Source organism: Carcharodon carcharias, chromosome 12 (assembly GCF_017639515.1).
Source record: "Carcharodon carcharias isolate sCarCar2 chromosome 12, sCarCar2.pri, whole genome shotgun sequence".
In the NCBI taxonomy this organism is placed as follows: Eukaryota; Metazoa; Chordata; class Chondrichthyes; order Lamniformes; family Lamnidae; genus Carcharodon; species Carcharodon carcharias.
In genome coordinates this window covers 3,235,470-3,260,154 of record NC_054478.1, presented here as the reverse complement: position 1 = coordinate 3,260,154, position 24,685 = coordinate 3,235,470, and the positions used below count along the sequence as shown (strand labels likewise).

Here is a 24,685-nt window from a genome sequence, read left to right as displayed (position 1 = left end):
CTGCATCAATCTGATATATTGATGCTGTATCTGACTGTTTGAATCTGATATATTCACTCTATGTGATTGTATTAATTTGATATATTCACTCTGTGTGACTGTGTCAATCTGATATGTTCATTCTGTGAGACTGTATTGATCTATTAATCTGATATATTTACTCTATGTGATTATATCAATCTGATATATTCACATATTGTGACTGGATCAATCTGATATATTCACTCCTCGTGCGACTGCATCAATCTGATATATTCACTCCCTGTGTGACAGTATCAATATATGTGACAGTATCAGTCTGATATATTTACTCCATGTGTAACTGTGTCAATCTGATATGTTGACTCCATGTGTGACTGTATCAATCCCATCTATTCACTCACTGTGACTGAATCTATTTGATATATTCACTGTGTGTGTGACTGCGTAAATCTAATATATTCACTCTGTGTAGGACTGTATCAATCCAATATATTCACTCCATGTGTGACTGAATCAATCTGATATATTTATGCCATGAGTAATTGTGGCAATCTGATATATTCACTCTGTGTGACTGTGTCAACCTGCTATATGAATTCCATGTGTGACGGTATCATCTTGATATATTCACTTCATATGTACTGTATCAGTCTGATAAATTCACTCCACCTTTGACTGTATCAGTCTGATAAATTCACTCCACCTTTGACTGTATCAGTCTGATTTATTTTATAAAGCTGATACACTCAATCCATGTGTGACCGAATCAATCTAGCATATTTACTCCATATGACTGTATCAATCTGATATGTACACTTCATGTGTGACTGAGTCAATTGGATATATTCAGTCTGTGAGACTGTGTCAACCTGATAATTCACTCTGCTTGACAGTATCATCTGATATATTCACTCCATGTGTGACTGTATTAATCTGATGTATTCACTTAATGCGTGACTGTACCAATCTGACATATTCACACCACCTGTGATGGTATCAGTCTGATATATTCATTCTGTGACTCTATCAATCTGATATATCGATGCTGTATGAGACTGTATGAATCTGACATAATCACTCTGTGTGTGACTGTATCAATCTGATATTTTCACACCATGAGTGATTGTAGCAATCTGGTATATTCACTCTGAGTGACTGTTTCAGTCTGGTATATGAACCCTATGTGTGACTGTATCAGTCTTATATATTCATTCTGTGTGACTATATCAAACTGGTATATTCATGCCATCTTTGACTGTATCAATCTGATATATTGTATCAAGCTGATATACTCATTCCATGTGTGACTGAATCAATCTGATATATTTACTCCTTGAGTGACTGGATCAATCTGAGATATTCAGTCCGTGAGACTGTGTTAATCTAACATATTCACTCTGCGTAACTGTAAAATCTGATATATTCACTCCATTTTTGACTGCATCGATCTGATATATTCAATCTGTAAGACTGTATCAATCTGATATATTCACGCCATGTGTGATGATATCAGTCTGATATATTCACACTATGTGCGACTGTATCAGTTAGATATATTCACTCTGTGAGACTATCAATCTGATATATTCACATCGTGTGGTGGTATCAATCTGATATATTCACTCTCTGTGTGACTCTATCAATCTGGTATATTTACACCATATGAGACTGTATGAATCTGATATTTTCACTCTGTGTGTGACTATACCACTCTGATCTATTCACTCTGTGTGACTGTATCAAGCTAATATATTCATTCCAAGTGTGACTGAATCAATCTGGTATATTCACTCCATGTGTGACTGTATCAGTCTAATGTCTCTCTGTGTGCCTGTATCAAGCTGATATATTCAGTCTGTAAGTCTGTATCGATCAATAAATTGGATATATTAATCTGCATGTGATTGTATCAATCTGATATATTCACACCATATGTGGCTGTTTGAATCTGACATATGCACTCCATGTGTGACCGTATAAATCTGATATATTCAGTCTGTGTGTGACTGTGTCAATCTGATACATTCTCTCTGTGTGGCTGTATTAACCTGATTTATTCACACCATATGTGGCTGTATGAATCTGATATATTCACTCCATGTGTAACTGTATCAATATGATATGCGACTGGATCAATCTGATATATTCATTCTGTGTGTAACTGTATCAATTTGATATATTCACTGTTTGTGTGACTGTGTAAATCTGATATATTCACTCAGTGTGTCACTATATTAATCTGGTATATTCAGTCTTTGAGACTGCATCAAACTATAAGCCTGATATATTCATTCTGCATGTGTCTGTATCAATCTGACATATTCACACCACAGATGACTGTATGAATCTGATGTATGCACTCTGTGTGTGATTGTATCAATTTATGGATTCACTCTGAGTGACTGTATCAATCTGATATATGAACTCCATGTGTGACTGTATCAACCTGATATACACACTACACGTGTGAATGTATCAGTCTGATATATTGACTCCATGTGTGGCTGTATCAACCTGATATACACACTACACGTGTGAATGTATCAGTCTGATATATTGACTCCATGTGTGGCTGTATCAATCTCTTCTATTCACTCTCTGTGAATCTATTTGATATATTCACTGTGTGTGTGCTGTGTGTGTGACTGCATAAATCTGATATATTCACTCCATGTGTGACTGTATCAATCCAATATACATTCACTCTGTGTGTGGCTGCATCAATCTGATATATCCAATCCATGTGTGACTCCATCAATCTGATATATTCACTCAGTGTGACTTTATCAATCTGGATATGAACTCCATGTGTGGCTGTAACAACCTGATATATTCACTCCATGTATGACTGTATCAATCTGATAAATTCACGCCGACTTTGACTGTATCAATCTGATTTATTGTATCAGACTGATATACTCATTACATATGTGACTGTATCAGTCTGATATATTCACACTGCGTAACTATATCAATCCAATATATTCAATCTGCATGACTATATTAATCTGATAAATTCACTGTATTTGATTGTCATTGATACAATATGTGACTGTCTTAATTTTTTTTTAAAATATCTCTTTTGTGGATTTGGGCATCACTGGCTGGACCAGCATTTATTGCCCATCCCTAATTGCCCTTGAGAAGGTGGTGGGTGAGCTGCCTTCTTGAACCGCTGCAGTCCATGTGGTGTAGGTACACCCACAGCGCTGTTAGGAAGGGAGTTCCAGGGTTTTGACCCAGCGACAGTGAAGGAATGGTGATATATTTCCAAGTCAGGATGGTGAGTGACTTGGAGGGGAACTTCCAGGAGGTGATGTTCCCAACTATCTGCTGTCCTTGTCCTTCTAGATGGTAGAGGTCGTGGGTTTGGACGGTGCTGTCTAAGGGGCCTTGGTGAATTCCTGCAGTGCGACTTGTAGATGGTACACACACTGCTGCTACTGTGCGTCGGTGGTGGAGAGAGTGAATGATTAAGGTGGTAGATGGAGTGCCAATCAATCAGGCTGCTTTGTCCTGGATGATGTTGAACTTCTTGAGTGTGGGAGCTGCACTCATCCAGGCAAGTGGGGAGTATTCCATCACACTCCTGACATGTGCCTTGTGAACAGGTTTTTGGGAGTCAGGAGGTGAGTTACTCACTGCAGGATTCCCAGCCTCTGAACTGCTCTTGTAGCCACAGTACTTATATGGCTAGTTCAGTTCAATTCCTGGTCAATGGTAATCCCCAGGACGTTAAACCTGACATATTCAAGCTGTGTGACTATCCCAATCTGAAAAATCACTCAGTGTGACTATGTCAAACTGATTTTTATTTTCACAGTATACTTCTACTTGAGTGTGATATATTCACCCTGTGTGACTTTATTAAGCTGCTATATTCACTCTGTGTGTGACTGTATCAATCTAATATATTCACTCTGTGTATGACTGTAATGTCCTATAATTTGAACACTGATGGTATCAATCTGAAATATGCACTCTCTATGACTGTGATATTTTCATTCTTTGTGATGCTTCATCTGATGTTTTCTTGCTATGTGACTGCACCAATATGATAAATTTAATTTATGTGACCATATCAAATCCATACAGTGACACAATGACTGATTGTATCACCCAATTATATTAAGCCTGTGTGGTGGTATCATTCTGAAAAATCACCCTGTGTGAATATGTCAGTCTGATTTTTTTCACATTGAGTCTGATATATTCATTCTGTGTGATTGTGTTACTCCAATATATTCAGTCTTTATATTGATTAATCTGATATAATTGTTCTGTGTGGCTGTATCAATCAGATATATTCAGTTAGTGTGTGACTGTATCAATCTGATATAGTCAATCTGAGTGTGACTGAACAAATCTGATATATTCACTCCATGTGTGATTGTATCAATCTGATATATTTACTCATTTTGTGACTGGGTAAATCAGATATATTCATACCATGTGTGACTGTTTCAACCTGATATATTCACTGCACGTGTGACTGAATCAGTCTGATATATTCACTCCATTGTGACTGTATCAATCTGATATATTCACTTTGTGTGTGACTGGATCAATGTGATATATGCACTCCATGTGTGACTTTAACAATCTTATATATTCACTCAGTTGTGACTGTATCAATCTGATATATTCACTTTGTGTGTGACTGGGTCAATGTGATATATTCACTCATTGTGTGACTGGGTCAATCTGATATATGCATTCCATGTGTGACTTTAACAATCTTATATATTCACTCAGTTGTGACTGTATCAATCTCTGTGCATGTATTAATCAGATATATTCACTGTGAATGCATTTATTAGCCTGATATATTCCCAATGTGTGATTGTATTCATCTTTTTTATTATTTTGTGGCATGTGCTCTTTATAGCTAGGTCAGTATTTATTACCCTTGAGAAGGTGGCGGGTGAGCTGCCTTCTTGAGCCGCTGCAGTCCCTATGGTGTAGGTACACCCACAGTGCTGTTAAGGAGGGAGTTCCAGGATTTTGACCCAGCGACAGTGAAGGAATGGTTTGGTAACACAGAGCTTGAGTATTGCTGATAAAAGGAACACTGTTTCTTTTATTTATTCATGGGATTTTCAGAGAGCATTTGAGAGTCACATGTAGGCCATATCAGGTAAGGACGGCTGATATCCTTCTCTAAAGGACATATAAGTGAGCCAGATGCATTTTTACGATAATGGTTTCCTGGTCATCATTAGACTTTTAATTCCAACTTTTTTTTATTGGACTCAAATTCCACCATCTGCCATGCTAGATTTGAACCCAGGTCCGCAGAGCATTACCCTGGGTCTCTGGATTCCCAGTGCCTCCTCTTATTTAAGTTGTAGCTTTTTGTCCTGCACTCACCAGACAAATCACAAGAAAATACCTATGTTCAGGGGAAACAACATGTTTATACTATGTGAGAAGAGAGTGTTGATTGGTTGCAAAGTGGACTCTGATTGGTAGAGGCATTGCCATGGAGAATGCACCAGTTGACAGTGACTGACTGTTAACTGCAAGAATTTAAACCAGGCAGCTTAACTTTGATTGGTCAAAACATAGTCCTGGGAAATAAACAAGCGAATGAACAGGATGCGGCCATCAAGCCTAAAAGACATTCTGCCTATCACACAAATGGGTGATGTGGTATATGAATTTCAGTGTCAGTGTGATGTTAGGTATGTAGGCCGTATGTCCCCAAAGACTGGCGGATCGTATCAAACAGCCTGTGCCAGCCGCTGTTCACATTGGACAGGGTACAGACTGTACCCAACCAGCACATACTTACAGAGCTGTAAACAATATGCAAAATTAGACGTGATTCCGCGATTGGACAATATTTGCTAAATAATAGCAAAATACTGTGGATGCTGGGAATCTGAAGCAAATACTGAAAATGCTGGAAAAGCTCAGAAGGTCTAACAGCATCTAAAAGCAGAGTTAATGTTCCGAGTCCATATGACTCTTCTTCAGAGCTGCTAAACACCTTGTCAAACACCAGGAGGGAAATGGAAAGTAATGAAGGTGAACAGGGCGAAAGAGACAAGCGGAAATCCTGTCGGAGAGAAGAGCAGCACTTCTTCAAGGTAGACATGGCTGGGAGAGAAGTGGCAGTCAATTAAACACTAAGATAAAAGCAAAATACTGTGGACGCTGGAAATCTGAAGCAAACACAGAAAATGTTGGAAAACCTCAGCAGGTCTGAGCTCTGGAGAAGAGTCACACCGACTCGAAACATTAACTCTGTCTTTCTCGCCACAGATGCTGTTAGACCTGCTGGGTTTTTCCAGCAATTTCTGTTTTTACATTTGCTGGATAACCCTCAGTGTGCTAAGTATGATATTGATAACCAATTTAAGATTGTCAGTGGGGTTCACAATGTGGCACATTTGTTGTACTGGAAGCTACATATATTAATACACAGGGCCTCGTTCCTTGTAGAGAGAAAGAACGTGTACACACATTGTGCCTGTTTCAGCTAAACAAAATAAGTGACAGCAATTCGCTGACTCACTCCCCAGGGCAATGTCTTGGCCAATCAGAGTCAAGCTGCCTGGTTTCAATTTCAATCAATGCTTGGCATTAACTGTCAGACACCATCAACTGGTGTATTCTGCATGGCAACACCTCTACCAATCAGAGTCCACTTGCCAACTAATCAGCACTCTCTTCTCTTTCAGTACAAATTGTTGTTTGCCTGATATTGGCATTTTCTTGTCATGGACTCACAGGGAAGAATTTCCCTCCTGAAGGGGGTGGGGGGGGGGCGGGGTGGTGGCAGTGCCCTCCCTGTGTGCGCGGGGGAGGGGGGTATTCCCTCAGTCGAGAGTGCGCTCCTTCATGCATGAACATGAAGGAGCGACTCATTCCCCTGAAGCTAAGTGCTGCCTCAGGGAGATCAGCGCCAAATTTGAAAATAGTCAATGTACAAAAATAAAATTTCCCCACCATGTCCCCTCATTTGAGACTGTCACATGAGTTGGGACGTGTCCATCACTTTTAATCAAACTTTCATTAAACTTTTTAAAACCTTCATGAAGACTCATCCTGCCCGTGGATGAGGTTCCAGGCTTGAAGCCCTCCAGGGTTCCCGGTCTGCCCGCCAACCTTAAGGTGGGACAGGCAGGTCCATTAATGAGGTTACTGACTATGTCAATGGTCTCAGGAGGCCCTTGACAGGTCAGCGGGCACACAGCTGATTCCCTCTCTCTGTAACCCGAGGTCAGCGGGCACACAGCTGATTCCCTCTCCCTGTAACCCGAGGTCAGCGGGCACACAGCTGATTCCCTCTCCCTGTAACCCGAGGTCAGCGGGCACACAGCTGATTCCCTCTCTCTGTAACCCGAGGTCAGCGGGCACACAGCTGATTCCTCTCTGTAACCCGAGGTCAGTGGGCACACAGCTGATTCCCTCTCTCTGTAACCCGAGGTCAGTGGGCACACAGCTGATTCCCTCTCTCTGTAACCCGAGGTCAGCGGGCACACAGCTGATTCCCTCTCTCTGTAACCCGAGGTCAGTGGGCACACAGCTGATTCCCTCTCCCTGTAACCCGAGGTCAGCGGGCACACAGCTGATTCCCTCTCCCTGTAACCCGAGGTCAGCGGGCACACAGCTGATTCCCTCTCTCTGTAACCCGAGGTTATTGGGCACACAGCTGATTCCTCCCTGTAACCAGAGGTCAGCGGGCACACAGCTGATTCCCTCTCTCTGTAACTCGAGGTCAGCGGGCACACAGCTGATTCCCTCTCCCTGTAACCCGAGGTTATTGGGCACACAGCTGATTCCCTCTCCCTGTAACCCGAGGTTATTGGGCACACAGCTGATTCCCTCTCCCTGTAACCCGAGGTCAGTGGGCACACAGCTGATTCCCTCTCCCTGTAACCCAAGGTTATTGGGCACACAGCTGATTCCCTCTCTCTGTAACCCGAGGTTATTGGGCACACAGCTGATTCCCTCTCCCTGTAACCCGAGGTCGGTGGGCACACAGCTGATTCCCTCTCTCTGTAACCCGAGGTTATTGGGCACACAGCTGATTCCCTCTCTCTGTAACCCGAGGTTATTGGGCACACAGCTGATTCCCTCTCTCTGTAACCCGAGGTTATTGGGCACACAGCTGATTCCCTCTCTCTGTAACCCGAGGTTATTGGGCACACAGCTGATTCCCTCTCCCTGTAACCCAAGGTTATTGGGCACACAGCTGATTCCCTCTCTCTGTAACCCGAGGTTATTGGGCACACAGCTGATTCCTCTCTGTAACCCGAGGTCAGCGGGCACACAGCTGATTCCCTCTCTCTGTAACCCGAGGTTATTGGGCACACAGCTGATTCCTCTCTGTAACCCGAGGTTATTGGGCACACAGCTGATTCCCTCTATCTGTAACCCGAGGTTATTGGGCACACAGCTGATTCCTCCCTGTAACCCGAGGTTATTGGGCACACAGCTGATTCCTCCCTGTAACCCGAGGTCAGCGGGCACACAGCTGATTCCCTCTCTCTGTAACCCGAGGTTATTGGGCACACAGCTGATTCCCTCTCCCTGTAACCCGAGGTTATCGGGCACACAGCTGATTCCCTCTCTCTGTAACCCGAGGTTATTGGGCACACAGCTGATTCCCTCTCTCTGTAACCCGAGGTCAGTGGGCACACAGCTGATTCCTCTCTGTAACCCGAGGTCGGTGGGCACACAGCTGATTTCCTCTCTCTGTAACCCGAGGTTATTGGCCACACAGCTGATTCCCTCTCTCTGTAACCCGAGGTTATTGGGCACACAGCTGATTCCTCCCTGTAACCCGAGGTCAGCGGGCACACAGCTGATTCCCTCTCCATGTAACCCGAGGTCAGCGGGCACACAGTTGACTCCTTTTCCCTGTAACCCGAGGTCAGCGGGCACACAGCTGATTCGGCTGTGCCCTCACCAACCTGAAAATGGAAACGATGTCAGGAGTTCTGTCCTGCTTCATCCCCCGTCATTTTACACGTGGGTGAGCGGGTCCCATCCCCCCATCGCTCGCCACTCGCCGGCCTCAATATCCTGACCATAGTCTAATCAACAACTACAACACAGAAGGAGGCCATTCGGCCCATCGTGTCTACGCAAGTCAACAAAGATCTGACTACACCAATTCCATTTTCCGGCACTTGGCCCATAGTCCTGGAGGCTATGGCAACGCAAGTAAATATCCAAATACTTCTTAAATGTTCCAAGAGTTTCTCACTCAGCCACCTTTTCAGACAGTGAGTTCCAGAAGCCTGGCGAGCTTTTGAAAAAACATCAAACCTCATCCACGGGCAGAATGAGGCTTCATGAAGGTTTTAAAAAGTTTAATAAAAGTTTGATTAAAAGTTATGGACATGTCCCAACTCATGTCCAAACCCCCCACCCTCTGGGTGAAAAAACCTCTCCTTAACTCCCCTCTTATCCTTCTACCTCTTACCTTAAATCTGTGCCCCCTGGTTATTGACCCCTCTACTAATGGAAAAAGTACCTTCCTATCCACCCAGGCAGTGGCTCGGTGGTATTATCACTGGAGTAGTGTTCCAGAGACCCAGCATAGTGCTCCTGGGCCCTGTGACTCCAGATCCACAGCAATGTGGTTGACTCTTAAAAATGCCCTCTCAGTGAGGGCAATTAGGTTTGGGCAATAAATGCTGGTCTAGCTAATGATGCCCACATTCCCTCAATGAATTAAAAAAAACCCCTATCTATTCCCCTCATAATCTTATCCACCTCTATCAGGTCCCCTCTCAACCTTCACTGCTCCAAGGAAAACAACCCCAGCCTATCCAATCTTTCCTCATAGCTCCGACCCTCCAGCCCAGGCAGCATCCTGGTAAATCTCCTCTGCACCCTCTCCAGTGCAATCACATCCTTCCTATAATGTGGTGACCAGAACTGCACACAGTATTCCAGCTGTGGCCTAACCAGCGTTTTATACTGTTCCAGCATAAACTCCCTGCTCTTGTATTCTATGCCTTGGCTAATAAAGGCAAGTATCCCATAAGCCTTCTTAACCACCTTATCTACCTGCCCTGCTACCTTCAGGGATCTGTGGATATGCACACCAAGGTCCCTCTGATCTTCAGTACTTTCCAGGGTCCTACCATTCATAGTGTAATCCCTTGTCTTGTTACCCTCCCCAAGTGCATTACCTCACACTTTTCTGGGTTGAATTCCATCAGCCACTGCTCTGCCCACTTGACCAGTCCATTGATATCCTCCTGCAGTTTATGCCTATCCTCCTCACTATTTACCACCCGACCAATTTTTTTGTCAACTATAAACTTCTTGATACCCCCTACATTTACGTCCAAATCATTTATGTACACCACAAACAGCAAGGGCCCCAGCACCAAGCCCTGTGGAACCCCACTGGAAACAGGCTTCCAGACACAGAAACATCCCTCTACCATCACCCTCTGCTTCCTGCCTCTCAGCCATTTTGGATCCAATGTGCCACTTTGCCTTGGATCCCGTGGTCTCTTACTTTCTTGACCAGTCTGCCATGAGGGACTTTATCAAAAGCCTTGCTAAAGTCCATGTAGACCACATCAAATGCATTACTCTCATCAACACTCCTTGTTACCTCCTCAAAAAACACAATCAAATTTGTCAAACATGACCTTCCCTTAACAAATCCATGCTGACTATCCCTGATTAATCCGTGTCTCTCCAAGTGCAGATATATTCTGTCCCTCAGAATTCTTTCTAGTAACTTCCCCACCGATGTTAGACTGACTGGCCTGTAATTTCCTGGTCTATCCTTTCCTCCCTTTTTTAATAATAGGACAACTTTAGCAGCCTCCAGTCCTCTGGCACCTCACCTGTGGCCAGAGAGGATTTGAAAATTACTGCCAGGGCCCCTGATATCTCTTCCTTTGTCTCCCTCAACAGCCTGGGATACATCTCATCCGGGCCTGCAGATTTATCCACTTTTAAGGCTGCTAAACCCACTAGTACCTCCTCTCTCTATGTTCATTTCCTCTAATATTTCACAGTCCTCCACCATGATGTCTATATCTGCGTCATCTTTTTCCATTGTGAAGACTGACGCAAAGTATTCATTGAGGATTGTACCCACGTTTTCCGGGTCCATACACAGATTACCCCTATGGTCCCTAATTGGCCCTTCTACTTTCCCTAGTTATTCTCTTGCTCTTTTATATTTAAAAACCACTTTGGGTTTTCGTTTATTCTACCCACCAATGCTTTCTCATGTGTTAATATGGTATTCGTCTTGTTAAAAACAATTGCTAGTTAAACAGGCGATGGACATTGATTATCCCATCTAAATAGAATAAAAAGATAGAGCTGGAGCACTTTGTGTGGAAGTTACTTGGAAGTCAGTAGCACTGAGGAATTGTCTTGAAAATAAACCAGCTCAAACCAAGAGACCAGCCTGGACTAATTCTTCCACACAACCTCTTACTGTAAGGAACATGGTAGCAGAGGATGAACTTTAAGCTTTGTTGATTGGTTGCTGTATATGAAGCTTTCTCAGTCCTCTGAGGGAAAAGAAGTGCACTGTTGCTGACAATTTAAGTACTGGAATGGCGGAAGGACAGTACAAAATCACAAGTGTTGACTCCACCAATCTTTTCTGACTCTGAACCTTACCAGAAGGTTGAAGTTGAAATGTGGACCCGGGTTATTTCCATACCCCAGAAGAAGCAAGGTATGACTTTGGTGTTATTATTACCAGCCAAAAATAAGATAAGGAGTAAAGTATTGTCAGAATAGAAAGTGGATGATTTGGATCATGAAGAGGGATTAAACCATCTGATACAATTTTTGGATGAATTTTACAAAAAGGATGAGTTATTGGAAGCGTATGAAGCTTGGATGATCTTTGATAGGTTAAGGTTTGATAGGTAAATCAGATCAGTCCATGGAAGAATATATCATGGATTTTGATAAATGGTACAGGAGACTCCAGAGATATGAACTTGAAATTCCAGAATCGGTTTTTGGCATTTCAATGTCTGGACTCACATTTCCCACATTGATCGTCTTTTAGTATTAACAGGGATTCAGTTCCAGGGGAAAGACCCTCTCCTAGATCACATGGCTGCTGCCCTGAAAACATTTCTGGGGAAGCAGTCGTTCCCTGTCACTTTTTTAGCAAATGTGAACAACTAAGCTGTGAAACCAAAGGTAGGGGATTCAATGGTGACTGAATTTCACAGTCGACCAAATATTAGACGAAGATTCCAATACAAAGATGGGGTTAATGACAGATCTGAAAATGGTCACCACACTGGACAATTTGAGAGTTGGGACAAGTTGTGTCTGGGATGGTGACTGTGGGTGTTTAAACCCAAAAAATGCACAGGGAATGGTTAAGCAGTGTTTCAGTGTGATTCCCAGTGTCATTATGCGATGAACTGCCCACAGCGAAGGAATCGCGTTTTTGAAGTGACCCACGAGACATCTTCATCTGAAACAGAAAATGATGATGGTGACCGGCGGGTTGGAATTGTACTGATCACTGAGAGAGTTTGAATCTGGTGAGGAGTATCTTGATGGTAGATTCCTTCAACTGCGCAGTCCTGGACAGTGATTGTATTTCTACAGTGTGAGGCATGGACTGGCCTGACTGCTATCTGGAGCCTCTCAATGAGGCAGACCAGTGGAAGGTCGGAGTATGAAAGCTCTCCCTGCTTCAGGTTCGGAGGTGGCAATACATTAACATCCTCCAAATGGGTGGTCCTCCCTTGTAGCAGGGATCAATCTGTTTATCAGTACTGATGTGGTTTCTCGTGAGATACTGTCATTGTTGAGTTGACCTGCAATGAAGGAGGCTCAGATGATGCTAGATATGAAGAATGATAGAGCAGTTGTGTTTGGAAAAATGTGGGTCTACACTTTACACTTTACAGTCAGGCCATTACTGCTTGCCACTGAGAATGCCAGAGATTTCTCAACAAAGTTCATGAAGTTTCCTTAACTGCTGAGAATAAGAATTTGGTGGACAGAAAGACCATCTGAAATTACATAGACAGTTTCCTTTTTAACTTCCCCTCCCTGCACTTTTTATACTGGTCTCGGGACTCTGTCATTTCGAGCCCTTGGTATCTGCCATAAGCTTCTCTTTTTTTCTCTTAATCCTAACCTTTATGGCTCTTGACATGCAGGATCCTCTGGACTTGGTCCCTCCTTCCCTTATCCTTTTGGGAACATATTTGCCCTGTACTCTTGCTATTTCCTCCTTGAATGCCTCCCACTGCTTTGACATAGTTTTATCTGCAAGTAACTGCTCCGAGTCCACTTGGGCCAAATCGTATCTCATCTTAGTAAAATTAGCCTTTCCCCAGTTTAGAACTTTTATTCCCAGCCTAGCTTTATCCTTTTCCATAACTATCCTAAATCTAACAGAGTTATGGTCACTATCTCCAAAATTCTCCCCCTACTGATATGCCTTCCACCTGCCCAGGCTCATTTCCAAATATTAGGTCCAGAACTGTCCCCTCCCTTGTTGGGTTTTCTATGTACTGGCTAAAAAAGGAATTTAAGAATTTTGCTTCCTCTCTACTTTGCACACTAAAACTATCCCAGTTAATATTTGGGTAGTTAAAATCAATGAGATTACCTCTCATTCTTCTAAACTCTAGAGAATGCAGTCTCTGTTTCCCCAATCTCTTCATCGGACAGTTCCAACATCCCAGGAACAAGTCTGGTGAACCTTCATTGTACTCCCTCTATGGCCAATATATCTTTCCTTAGGCAAGGAGACCAAAACTGTACATAACACTCCAGGTCTGGTCTCACCAAGATGCTATACAACTGCAGCCACACTGCCTTATTCTTGAACTCAATTCCTCTTGCAATAAAGGCCAACATACCATTTGCCTTCCTAATTGCTTGTTGCACCTGCCTGTTAGTTTTCAGTGATTTTTGAACAAGGACATCCAGGTCACTTTGGACATCAATGCTTCCCAATCTCTCTCCATTTAAGAAATACTCTACATTCCTGTTTTCCTACCAAAGTGGATAGCTTCACATTTTTCTGCACTACGTTCTATCTACCATGATCTTATCCACTCACTTAGTCTGTCTGAATCTCCTTGACCTCTTTTTCATCCTCCTCACAACTCACATCACCACCTAGTTTTGTATCATCAGAAATCTCAGGAACATTACATTTGGTGAACAGCTGGGGCCTAAGCACTGATCCACTTTTAGCCTGCTAACCTGAGAATGATTCATCATCCCTACTCTCTGTTTTCCATTTGTTAACCAATTCTTAATTCTCAACCTGTGCCAGTATATCACCCCCAATCCCATGTGCCCTAATTTGCTTACTAACTTCTTGAGAACTTATTGAAAGCCTTCTGAAAATCCAAAGATACCACATCTACTGGTTCTCCCTTATCTATCCTGCTAGTTACATCCTCAAAAAACTCCAACCTGATTTCAATTTTGTAAATCCATGTTGACTCTGCCCAATCTCACCATTATTTTCTATGTGCCCAGTTATCAAATTCTTTATAACAGATTTGAATGTTTTCCTTACTACTGATGTTGGGCTAACAGGTCTGTAGCTCCTTGTTTTCTCTCTTCCCTCCTTTCTTAAATAATGGAGTTACATTTTCCATGTTCCAATCTGTAGCAACTGTTCCAGAAGGTATAGAATTTTGATTGTGATTCATGTACCAGGAGACCCAGATCACTCTGTACCTCAGAGTTCCCCAATCTCTCCCCATTTAAATAATTTGCTGCTTTTCTATTCTTCCTGCCAAAGTGGACAAGTTCACATTTTCCCACATTACACTTGCTGTGACACAGCAGTTAGTAAAGGCTGAGTTGTTTGAATCCCAGAGGAAAACTTGAACAACTGTCATAACCTATACTTTCAACTGGTATATTTGAGATGCAGCTCTGAATTTGGGAATAAGACCACTGAGCCTTGAAAGGTTCTTAAATTAATAAATGTTTTAATTTAGTTTTATATAAACAGCGAATTAAACACATACGCATGCCTGCAAATTGCTATCATAATAACTTTTAAACAAATCCCCAAATTAATCACTCCTAGGTAAATCTTCAAGGCAAAAGTATCCCATAGACTTCGAACAGACACTAGGCAAAGCACATTTGACCTTACAAATTCAAAATGAGGTTCTTTGCAGTTGCATTTATAGGTTTACAGGCTGGTGAGATCTTAGATGCCTCTGACTCACACACAAACTCCTTTGTTTACACCGAAGCTTCCCCATTGAATGTAAGTTTTCCATTGTATCCTAGGCTTTTAAAGTCACATCTTCTACCAATAACATTTTTACCTCATTAATTTTATTAGTAATATAAGCACATTGCTTGGTGTCTCCCAGCCAGGTGCAAGATTTTACTCCCACTCTTGAATGCTTTATTCAATGAATGCAAATTTACAATTTATCTTTTAACTTCCTTGCATTTATCTAATTAACATCTCAAAGCTATACATCAAAGCACTCAGACTCTCTTTAATCCAATAGAGACATACACCATACTCTACTACAATTCCAATTTGAAAATAATATTGACATTAATATCTCTTCTTGACATACTCAATGGGCCAATTTTTTGCCCACTCCCTTAACCTGTCTATATCCCTTTGCAGACTCTCTACCTTCTCTTCACAACTTACTTTCCCACCCATCTTGGTGTTATCGGCAAATTTAGCTACTATACATTCAGCCCCTTCATCCAGGCAATTGATGGAGAGTGTAAATAGTTGAGGCCCCAGCACAGATCCCTGTGACATTCCGCGAGTTACAGCTTTCCAACCTGAAAAAGACCCATTTATCCCTGCTCGTTTTCCTGTTCCTAACCAATCTTCTCTCCATGCTAATGTGTTACTGCCTACACCATGAGATCTTACTTTGTGTAGTAACTTTTGTTGTGGCACCTTATCAAATGCCTTTTGGAAATCCAAGTACTTCACATCTACAGGTTCCCCACTTCTCCGCCTTGCTTGTCACTTCCTCAAAGCTCCAGTAAATTAGTCAAACATGACTTCCTTTCTCACAAAGTCATGTTGACACTGCCTGATTACATTATGATTTTCTAAGTATCCTGCTGTAACCTCCTAAATTATGGATTCTAACAATTTCTCTATGACAGATGTTAGGCTAACTGGCCTGTTTCCTGCTTCCTGTCTCTCTCCTTTCTTGAATAATAACTGTATCCCTGTGTGATGCTATTACTCTGATGTATTTCCTCTGTGATGATAGTAATCTCTATATCACTCTGTGACAGAACTCATCTGACATATTTACTCTGTGGCTGTCATGTCCTCGGCCCAGTTGCTGCATCCGTAATCTTCCTTCCATCATAAGGTCAGAAGTGGGGATGTTCACTGATGATTACACAACGTTCAGCACCATTCGCGACTCCTCAGATACTGAAGCAGTCCATGTCCAAATGCAACAAAACCTGGACAATATCCAGGCTTGAACTGACAAACGGCAAGGAACATTCACACCACACAAGTGCCAGGCAATGACCATCTCCAACAAGAGAGAATCTAACCATAGTCCTTTGACCTTCAATGTCATTACCATCACTGAATTCCCCACTATCAACATCCTGGGGGTTGCTATTGACCAGAAACTAAACTGGACTAGCCATAAAACTAACAACACTGTGGGTGTACCACCTTTGCAAGGGTAACTAGGAATGGGCAATAAATGCTGGCCCAGCCAGCAAAGCCCACATCCTATGAATGAATTAAAAAAATAAATAAACACTGTCTACAAGAGCAGGTTAGAGGCTAGGAATCCCACGGCGAGTAACTCACCTCCTGCCTCCCCAAACCCTGTCCAATATCTAGACTCTTTGTCAAGCTCATCCTTAAGTGTTGATCATGGAGATCACATAGCAACTATGATCTATGACCTTTCATAACTTATAACTCTGGCTTTCCATATAACACAGCCTTTATCAACTGACAACTCATCTTACGCATAAAATATGGCCTGATTTCTCAATCCATTTTATGATATATACTCTCCTGCCAATAAGGAGTCCCTACGAATTGTTCTCCAAGTGTCATCTGCTGTAACTAGCAACTCATCCACGTGTGAAAAGGAAAAGACACCCTCCCTGTTGCCTCTACCTCTGATGGGAATGGTAAAGTCGACATCTCATCAGCATTACAATGATCTTCTGATCATTTGTATTTAATGTCGTACTGATAAACAGGCAAAATCCAAGCCCATCTCTGTATTTGGGCTACAGCTAGAGTGGGTACTGGAGACCTTGGATTCAAATTAGCTGTCAGTGGCCAATGATCAGTTTTGATTGTGAAACTGCGACTATACAATTATTTATGTAATCTTCTTACTCTGAAAATCAGAGACAATGCTTCACATTCTATCTGAGCATAATTCCACGTAGCATGTGCATGACATTTGTGCTTCACTTATTGTACAATTCCTGAATACTGAGGTACTGATAAAGTAGTCAACAATGGTGATGAAGTCAGCGACATGAAAGAGGTCCAAAGCAATTTTGGACCAAGGATGGGTAGGAACTCCATGACCCCACCTCCACCGACTTCTGAGGCAGAGAGTTCCATATTCACACAACCCCCAGAGAGAAAAAAAGTCTCCTTGTCTCTGGTAAAAACCATTGACCAGTGCACCACCAAGGTTGCAATGTCTCTTGATAAAAATGTGGTGCTTTGTGCTGACTTGGCATGTGCCCTTGATATGCCTTGCAATTCTTGACAATGACTTCAATGTCATTGTTCATACCCGGCCAACAGACTGTGTCTCTCTTGTGAGTCTTCTTGTCCGATCACTATCCATGTGCCAGTGCTGAAGTTAGTGAAGAGTATCAGGTCGTACCGATTTCTGGTAGAATGACCTGCCTGCCTTTAAAAATAATTCTGCGGGAGATGCCTAGCTTATCCTGCTAAGAATAAAATGGTCCCATGTGTTCGTGGACATGTTGAATTGAATCAGGTCATCCTTCAGTGATGGTTTTCCAAGGTTTCTGTAGTGTGGGATCTTTTGCTTGTCTTCTTATATCTGATGGTATTTGTGTTGTCCAAAATGTATCAGGTCACTTTGGAGAACATCTTCAAGTTCAATGTCAATGAAGCCAACTTGTAGATCTCAGGATATATCTTCTGTTTCACTGGGTTAGACAATCTGCTCAGTGTGTCCAATGTAACCATCAAGTTACCTGGCTTGTACCTAATCCCACAGCTGTAACCTTGAATTTTTATCAAGAGACATTGCAACCTTGGTGGTGCACTGGTCAATGGTTTTTACCAGAGACGAGGAGACTTTTTTTTTCTGGGGGTTGTGTGACTTTGGAACTCTCTGCCTCAGAAGTTGGTGGAGGTGGGCTAATTGAATATTTTTAAGGTAGAGGTAGATAGATTCTTGTTAGACAAGGGAATCAAAGATTACTAGGGTTAGATGGGAATGTAGAACTCAAAACAAACAAATTAGCCATGATTTTATTGAATGGTGGAGCAGGCTCGAGGGGCTGAGTGGTCTATTCCTGCTCCTGTTTCTTATGTTCATAAACCATCTCCAGGGGATGTGTTCAGTCTTCACCACTCACATTTGGAAAAATACATAGATATGAAAACGCAAGGCTAATGTTTTCTGCTCGATCGTGGAGTAGTTGGGTTGCGTTACCGACAGAGATCTTGAAGCAAATGCAATCAGTTTGCCTTTTTGTAGTCTGCACGCTCCCAGGCCTTTCTGTGAGGCATCTATCTCCAGGATTGTTGTCTCCCTAGGATAGTAAAATTGTAATGTCAATGTTTCTGATTGTTTCAGAACTTCGGAGTGGTATCGATGATCTTTGTATCACAGGAAAGACACACCCTTTCTCAACTATTCCCTTAGTGAAGACAATTTTTGAGTGAAATTGGGAATGCATGGAGAGAGGAAATTAAAGAGACCTAGACACCTTCGAAGGTCATCCTTATCTTGATGTTGATATGGATTTAATATCCTCAATTTTACTTGGATCGGGCATATGGTAGCACTGGAGTATATAGAACCAAGGAAACTGATCTGCTTCACGTTGAAGTCACATTTCAGATGGTAGAGCACCAATCCTTTATTACGTGCTGCTTACATCAACAAATGCAGATTACAGTTAGGGTCTTGCTTTGTTCTGCCCACATTCTGCCATGTTATTGGTGATACAGATGCACCCTGACACAATGTGAACTTGAGAGAGATCCTGGCCAACAGCCTGAAAGGAAGTCATTGAAAAGAGTGAAGCCCATACGAGGTAGGAAATGTGATAAGCTCTTGGGACTTCCCTGCGAGATGTACTGACCAGAAACCATGCTCGGGCTTCAAGATTCGAGAAAATCTTTGCTGCTGCAACTCTCGGATTTAATGCTTATAACGTGTGCATTTCAAAGCTACATTTAAACATTGTGGATCGAGGCATACTCACAATGATCTGTCTTCCTTTAAGACATACATAATGGAACTGCACCAATCTATGTGCTCCTGCACTCTTCTACTGAGTCCACCTTTCCCCATTTTGTCTAGTTTGACTTTCAATTTGTCTTGTAAGTGGATGCCACACTTACAAGTGGATCAATTGACAGGCATGCATTCTCCTGCAAGTGTAACATTGCAGATCCCTTGAAACTGCCAATTATGTCTAAATATTCTAGATATTTTGATGTTAGGTAATGAACTGAGACAATAGGAGTAGATTCTGTGGTTCATCTACCATGTGAGCTCTGACTGATTCCAAGGATCGTCACTATGTGAGGTCACGGCATGCTGACAACCTGTGATCACTGGGCCTATCATCTTCTCCAATGGAGAACATCAGTGACATCCAGGAGGATTGATTGTACTTGCACTCCAGGACAATGGATCCAGCAAATGGAATGAGTGAACTGTTGGACACTGAGAGTTTCATTGCAATAGGCTTTCCCATGGACCTCCATGTCTGCGGACACATCTTCTGGAATTCATAGGGTAAAGATATTGGCACTTGCCCCTGTGTTAATCTTGGCCAATAACGAGCAGTTGCCAACTTTCTTAGGATGGGTAATTTGAATCTTGGTGAACATTTCGGACGATGTGATGGTATTTATGTTTTCCATGAGATTGACGGTGTGAAACGTGATCACCGCTCATGGTCTCATCGTGCACATTATCATCATTTCCTGTTTGTCAATCACCGCATGGATATGTTTCTAACGGGATACTGGGTGGTTATTCATATTGTTTGAAGGTACCTGTTGTGTACAGTCCGTCTGGAACCCGTTGCGCGCAGTCTGTCTGGAACCCATTGCGCGCAGTCTGTCCGGAACCCGTTGCGCACAGTCTGTCTGGAACCCGTTGCGCGCAGTCCGTCTGGAACCCGTTGTGTGCAGTCCGTCTGGAACCCATTGCGTGCAGTCCGTCTGGAACCCATTGCGTGCCGTCCGTCTGGAACCTGTTGCGCGCCTCTTGTAGTCTTATCAGCCTTCGCTCTTGTGCACTGCCGCTGCCATTAGCTCTTTCTGCCACATGCCTTACAGAATTACTGGAAAACTGGGCATTTTCTTGGTGCACGCAGAGGCCACGCCTTCCCCATGTCTTGCTAGGTTTGGGTGTTCGAATGAGTTTGTCAACAATTGGGGTTGTACTTAGGACCTGTAATCTTCACTGACCTGTGAGGATCACTTCGTACTTACGTCCACCACTGAGTAGCTCTTCAATGCTGTACATTTTGGGCTTGTCTAGCAGACCTTTCTCGAACTCTTCCAAGGGAGTGGATGTGATCACCAACTCAGAAATTCTGTCTGATAGTTCTGCGTTTGAAAAAAATCACAGTATGTCCCCTTGTCGCTGTATCTGCTGACGGAGTGGTCTGTGGATTCTGTAGGCTGTTGTCGAAATGACATGAACTCTAGTCAATGATTACAAAAGTTTAATCTGATTCTGAACTATTCTTCCAATGTAGTCCATATCTTTTAGGGATCCTTTAGCTCTTCTGTGGTTAACCCTGACATGTTCAGCCTCTGTAGACCTTCATTCCCTGTTGCTATGTGAATTTTTATGCCTTGCTTGTCTGGTTCAAACACACCTAAATTGAGAAACTATAGGTCTGTCTGCTGGTTAAACATTTTGAATTTGGACAGTAGCTCAGCTGCATCCCAGTTCAAGTTGGGGAATTTTGCCAATATCCCTGTGACCTTCCTTTTCCTATAATACCCGGGATGAGTGTCGCTGTAGCTGCTTTCGCACACTTTTCCAAAGCTCTGCCCATTATAACCACAATCTTCCCTGGTCCGATTTTTATGACACTTTTTTTTATATTGACTCTCCCTCGCTCAATATCGATCCGGCCCACACCCTGGTTACTCGCCTTTCCCACGGAGCTAACCCCGGGCTGGTCCCCTCAATGCACTGTCCCACTCACTGAACTCACAGGCTGCAGTCTCACCACGAGGGACATGTCTGCTCACCAGCTCTTTACTGAACACTCACTCAGCCACTGTATCTTCAAAGCTTTACTGTGAAGTCACCATGCTGTGATTTCACACCTTCTGATTCCATTACAGTCTGACCATAACATTGAGGGTTGTCTCACACTATGTAGCATGATCTAAACTGTTCACTATGTCGTAGCTGTATCTGTACTGAATCTCACTGCCACACTGCTTCACCACTGCTGAGCACCATTTTGTGTTTTTATAATGCTAGAAAGGCACCAATCACTCTTAAGGGATTAGGTAAACACGTTGTGGGCTCATTCATTTAGATAGGCACATGAGAACAGATATACATGGAGAGAAAGCTTAAAGACGTCAGCAGCAGAGCTGTGTGTGTCTCCTGCTCAAAATAGCAAAAGTGAAGCTAAGACTGGATTGCATGATACACTCCCTTCTGCAAATGTCATGCTGTTATCCCTTAAAGGCATATTGCAACCACTGCTTCCTCAAGAGTCCATCCAATGGATGCAAATGTTTTCCAAATTTGGTATAAATTTACTGTAATAATTGACTAGGCCCCAAAAAGATCTGAGCTCAGAGACATCCTGAGGGTGTGGCACATTTCTTACTGCTTGAACCTCACTCCTGGTAAGATGTAACCCATCTTTATCTGTCCTGTGACCCAAATACTCTACAGTTTTTAAACGCTTCACATTTTGTGTTCCTTTTCCTAACCTTCCTGCTTCTCCAACACTGGAGCCCCTTACTCAGCTGGTCATCATGGGTCTGTCTGTTTGGAGCTGAACTAAATCTGTTATCTGAATAACACTACTCCCTAAATCTCTTTCAAATGTTGGTTCATCACCCCTTGGGAAATGCTAGGGGCTGAAGAAAACAGACCCATGTGTATATTAATAGTCGACTATCTCTTCGACTCATCACCTGATTCAAGTTGCAGGTGAGTGTTTGTCCAATGTAACTTTGTAAAAATCTGGCCTCCTCACAACATTGTGGTATGTTTAGTAAAGAATCTGTTTACCGTTACCTTGTAATCCCCATATGTTCTTACACTGCCCTCTGACTTTGGGAATATCCCAATTACTCTGTTCAACTTTACAGATAATGTTCCCAGTCTCAAATCTTTTCAGTTCTTGCTCTATCTCCTCTTTTAGAATGTAGGGTACTAGATAAGGCCTGCAATAAACTGGTCTTGTGTTCCTTTGAACCCGTACATTAGTCTTGTAACCTTGAATCGGTTTGCCGGCTACACTAAACACAAGATGCTTGGCGATCGTGTCTTTTTGTGTGTGAATTTTGCTTCAACACAAGGAAACTTGTTCCAATTTAACTTTAGTGTTGTTCATCAGTTTTTTCCTAACAAGTCTGGTTTCTCACCACAATGACAGGCAGTTTTGCACTTTGCTCTTGTATGTGACTTGGAACTGACACATTTTGCATTTTAGGAAATTTCTCTCCTCTATAACCTTTCAACTTTATGCACGATTTTTCCAGCTGATGTTGACTCAGTCATTCATGATGCAGTGACTCCGGGATCACACTAAATGACGCACCCATGTCAAGCTCCAGGTTTGCAGGAACTCCATGCAATGCTGCTTGGACTACAATGCCTTGTGAATTTCCATTGGACATCCTTGAGCCTCAGATCTTATTGACCTGGCGCTGTTCAACGGCTGACCCCTCATCGACCTTATGCTGTTCAATAACTGTACACAATGGCTGCCATTTCCTCCAGCCAGCATTTTCTGTTTACACTCTTCCAAAATTCCTTGGCAAGATCACTCTCTTCTTCTCAGATCGACAGCACTCTGCCTTCACAAATGGATAATTCTGTGCCCAATACTGGTCTAAGGAGCAGTAACAGGACTTTGTGGTGCCTCTGCTACCACTAACTGTTCTCATTAACGCCTTCTGCTCACTCAGCTACAGTTTATTTACTTCAGCGGGTGACTGGATGTTGCTAGCTCTGCCTTCCCTCGAATCACATTCCACCAGGTACATGGACAATGCTGTTAATCTTGGCAATGTAATGTAAAGCAAGCTAATGTAAACGTGTTTAGTTTTTAAACAGCACCATTCTGTCCCACAATGTTCTCTCTTGAAATTCTCCAACATCATAATGCATGGGTAGTTTTTTTCAAAGCCAGGATAAAGTCCCTCACTGGGTGACTGATTCCTTCCTCCAAACCGATAGCTCTCTGCAGTCTCCAATGGCCAGGGACTGTAATGCTGCCCAAGTTACACAAAATGCCTGACAGAGTCTCTCCTTGTTTAGTGTCTTGAGCAACTTCCTGGAAAAACTCAGCAGATCTGGCAGCATCGGTGGAGAAGAACAGAGTTAACGTTTCGAGTCCTCATGACCCTTCAACAGAACTGATTGAATGTTAGAAGAGGGGTGAAATATAAACTGGTTTAAGGGAGGGGAGGGGGAGGGGTGGTGTGGTTGTAGGGACAAGCAAGCAGTGATAGGAGCAGATCATCAAAAGATGTCACAGACAAAAGAACAAAAGAACAAAGAGGTGTTGAAGGTGGTGATATTATCTAAACGAATGTGCTAATTAAGAATGGATGGCAGGGCACTCAAGGTACAGCTCTAGTGGGGATGGGGTGGAAAGACTAGCAGGGCATACAAGATTTAAAAATAATGGAAATAGGTAGGAAAAGAAAAATCTATATAAATTATTGGAAAAAAACAAAAGGAAGGGGAAAGAAACAGAAAGGGGGTGGGGATGGAGGAGGGAGTTCAGGACCTAAAATTGTTGAATTCAAACTTCAGTCCGGAAGGCTGTAAAGTGCCTAGTCGGAAGATGAGGTGTTGTTCCTCCAGTTTGCGTTGGGCTTCACTGGAACAATGCAGCAAGCCAAGGACAGACATGTGGGCAAGAGAGCAGGGTGCAATGTTAAAATGGCAAGCGACAGGGAGGTTTGGGTCATTCTTGCGGACAGATCGAAGGTGTTCTGCAAAGCGGTCGCCCAGTTTACGTTTGGTCTCTCCAATGTAGAGGAGACCGCATTGGGAGCAACGAATGCAGTAGACTAAGTTAGGGGAAATGCAAGTGAAATGCTGCTTCACTTGAAAGGAATTTTTGGGCCCTTGGAGGGTGAGAAGAGAGGAAGTGAAGGGGCAGGTGTTACATCTTTTGCGTGGGCATGGGGAGGTGCCATAGGTGGGTTTGAGGTGTAGGGGGTGATGGAGGAGTGGACCAGGGTGTCCCAGAGGGAATGATCCCTGTGGAATGCCACCAGGGGGGGTGAAGGGAAGATGTGTTTGGTGGTGGCATCATGCTG

At 42.9% G+C, this 24,685-nt stretch overlaps 1 protein-coding gene across 1 annotated transcript in view; it reads left to right on the top strand.

Moving 5' to 3' along the window:
- Positions 1-24,685, top strand: part of asic4a (acid-sensing (proton-gated) ion channel family member 4a) — a 754,228-nt gene that overhangs the window by 9,149 nt on the left and 720,394 nt on the right. Inside the window, exons 2-3 of the mRNA XM_041201177.1 lie at positions 3,343-3,363; positions 6,582-6,629. Of these exons, the coding sequence (XP_041057111.1) occupies positions 3,343-3,363; positions 6,582-6,629 (69 nt within the window). The remainder of the gene's footprint in view (positions 1-3,342; positions 3,364-6,581; positions 6,630-24,685) is intronic.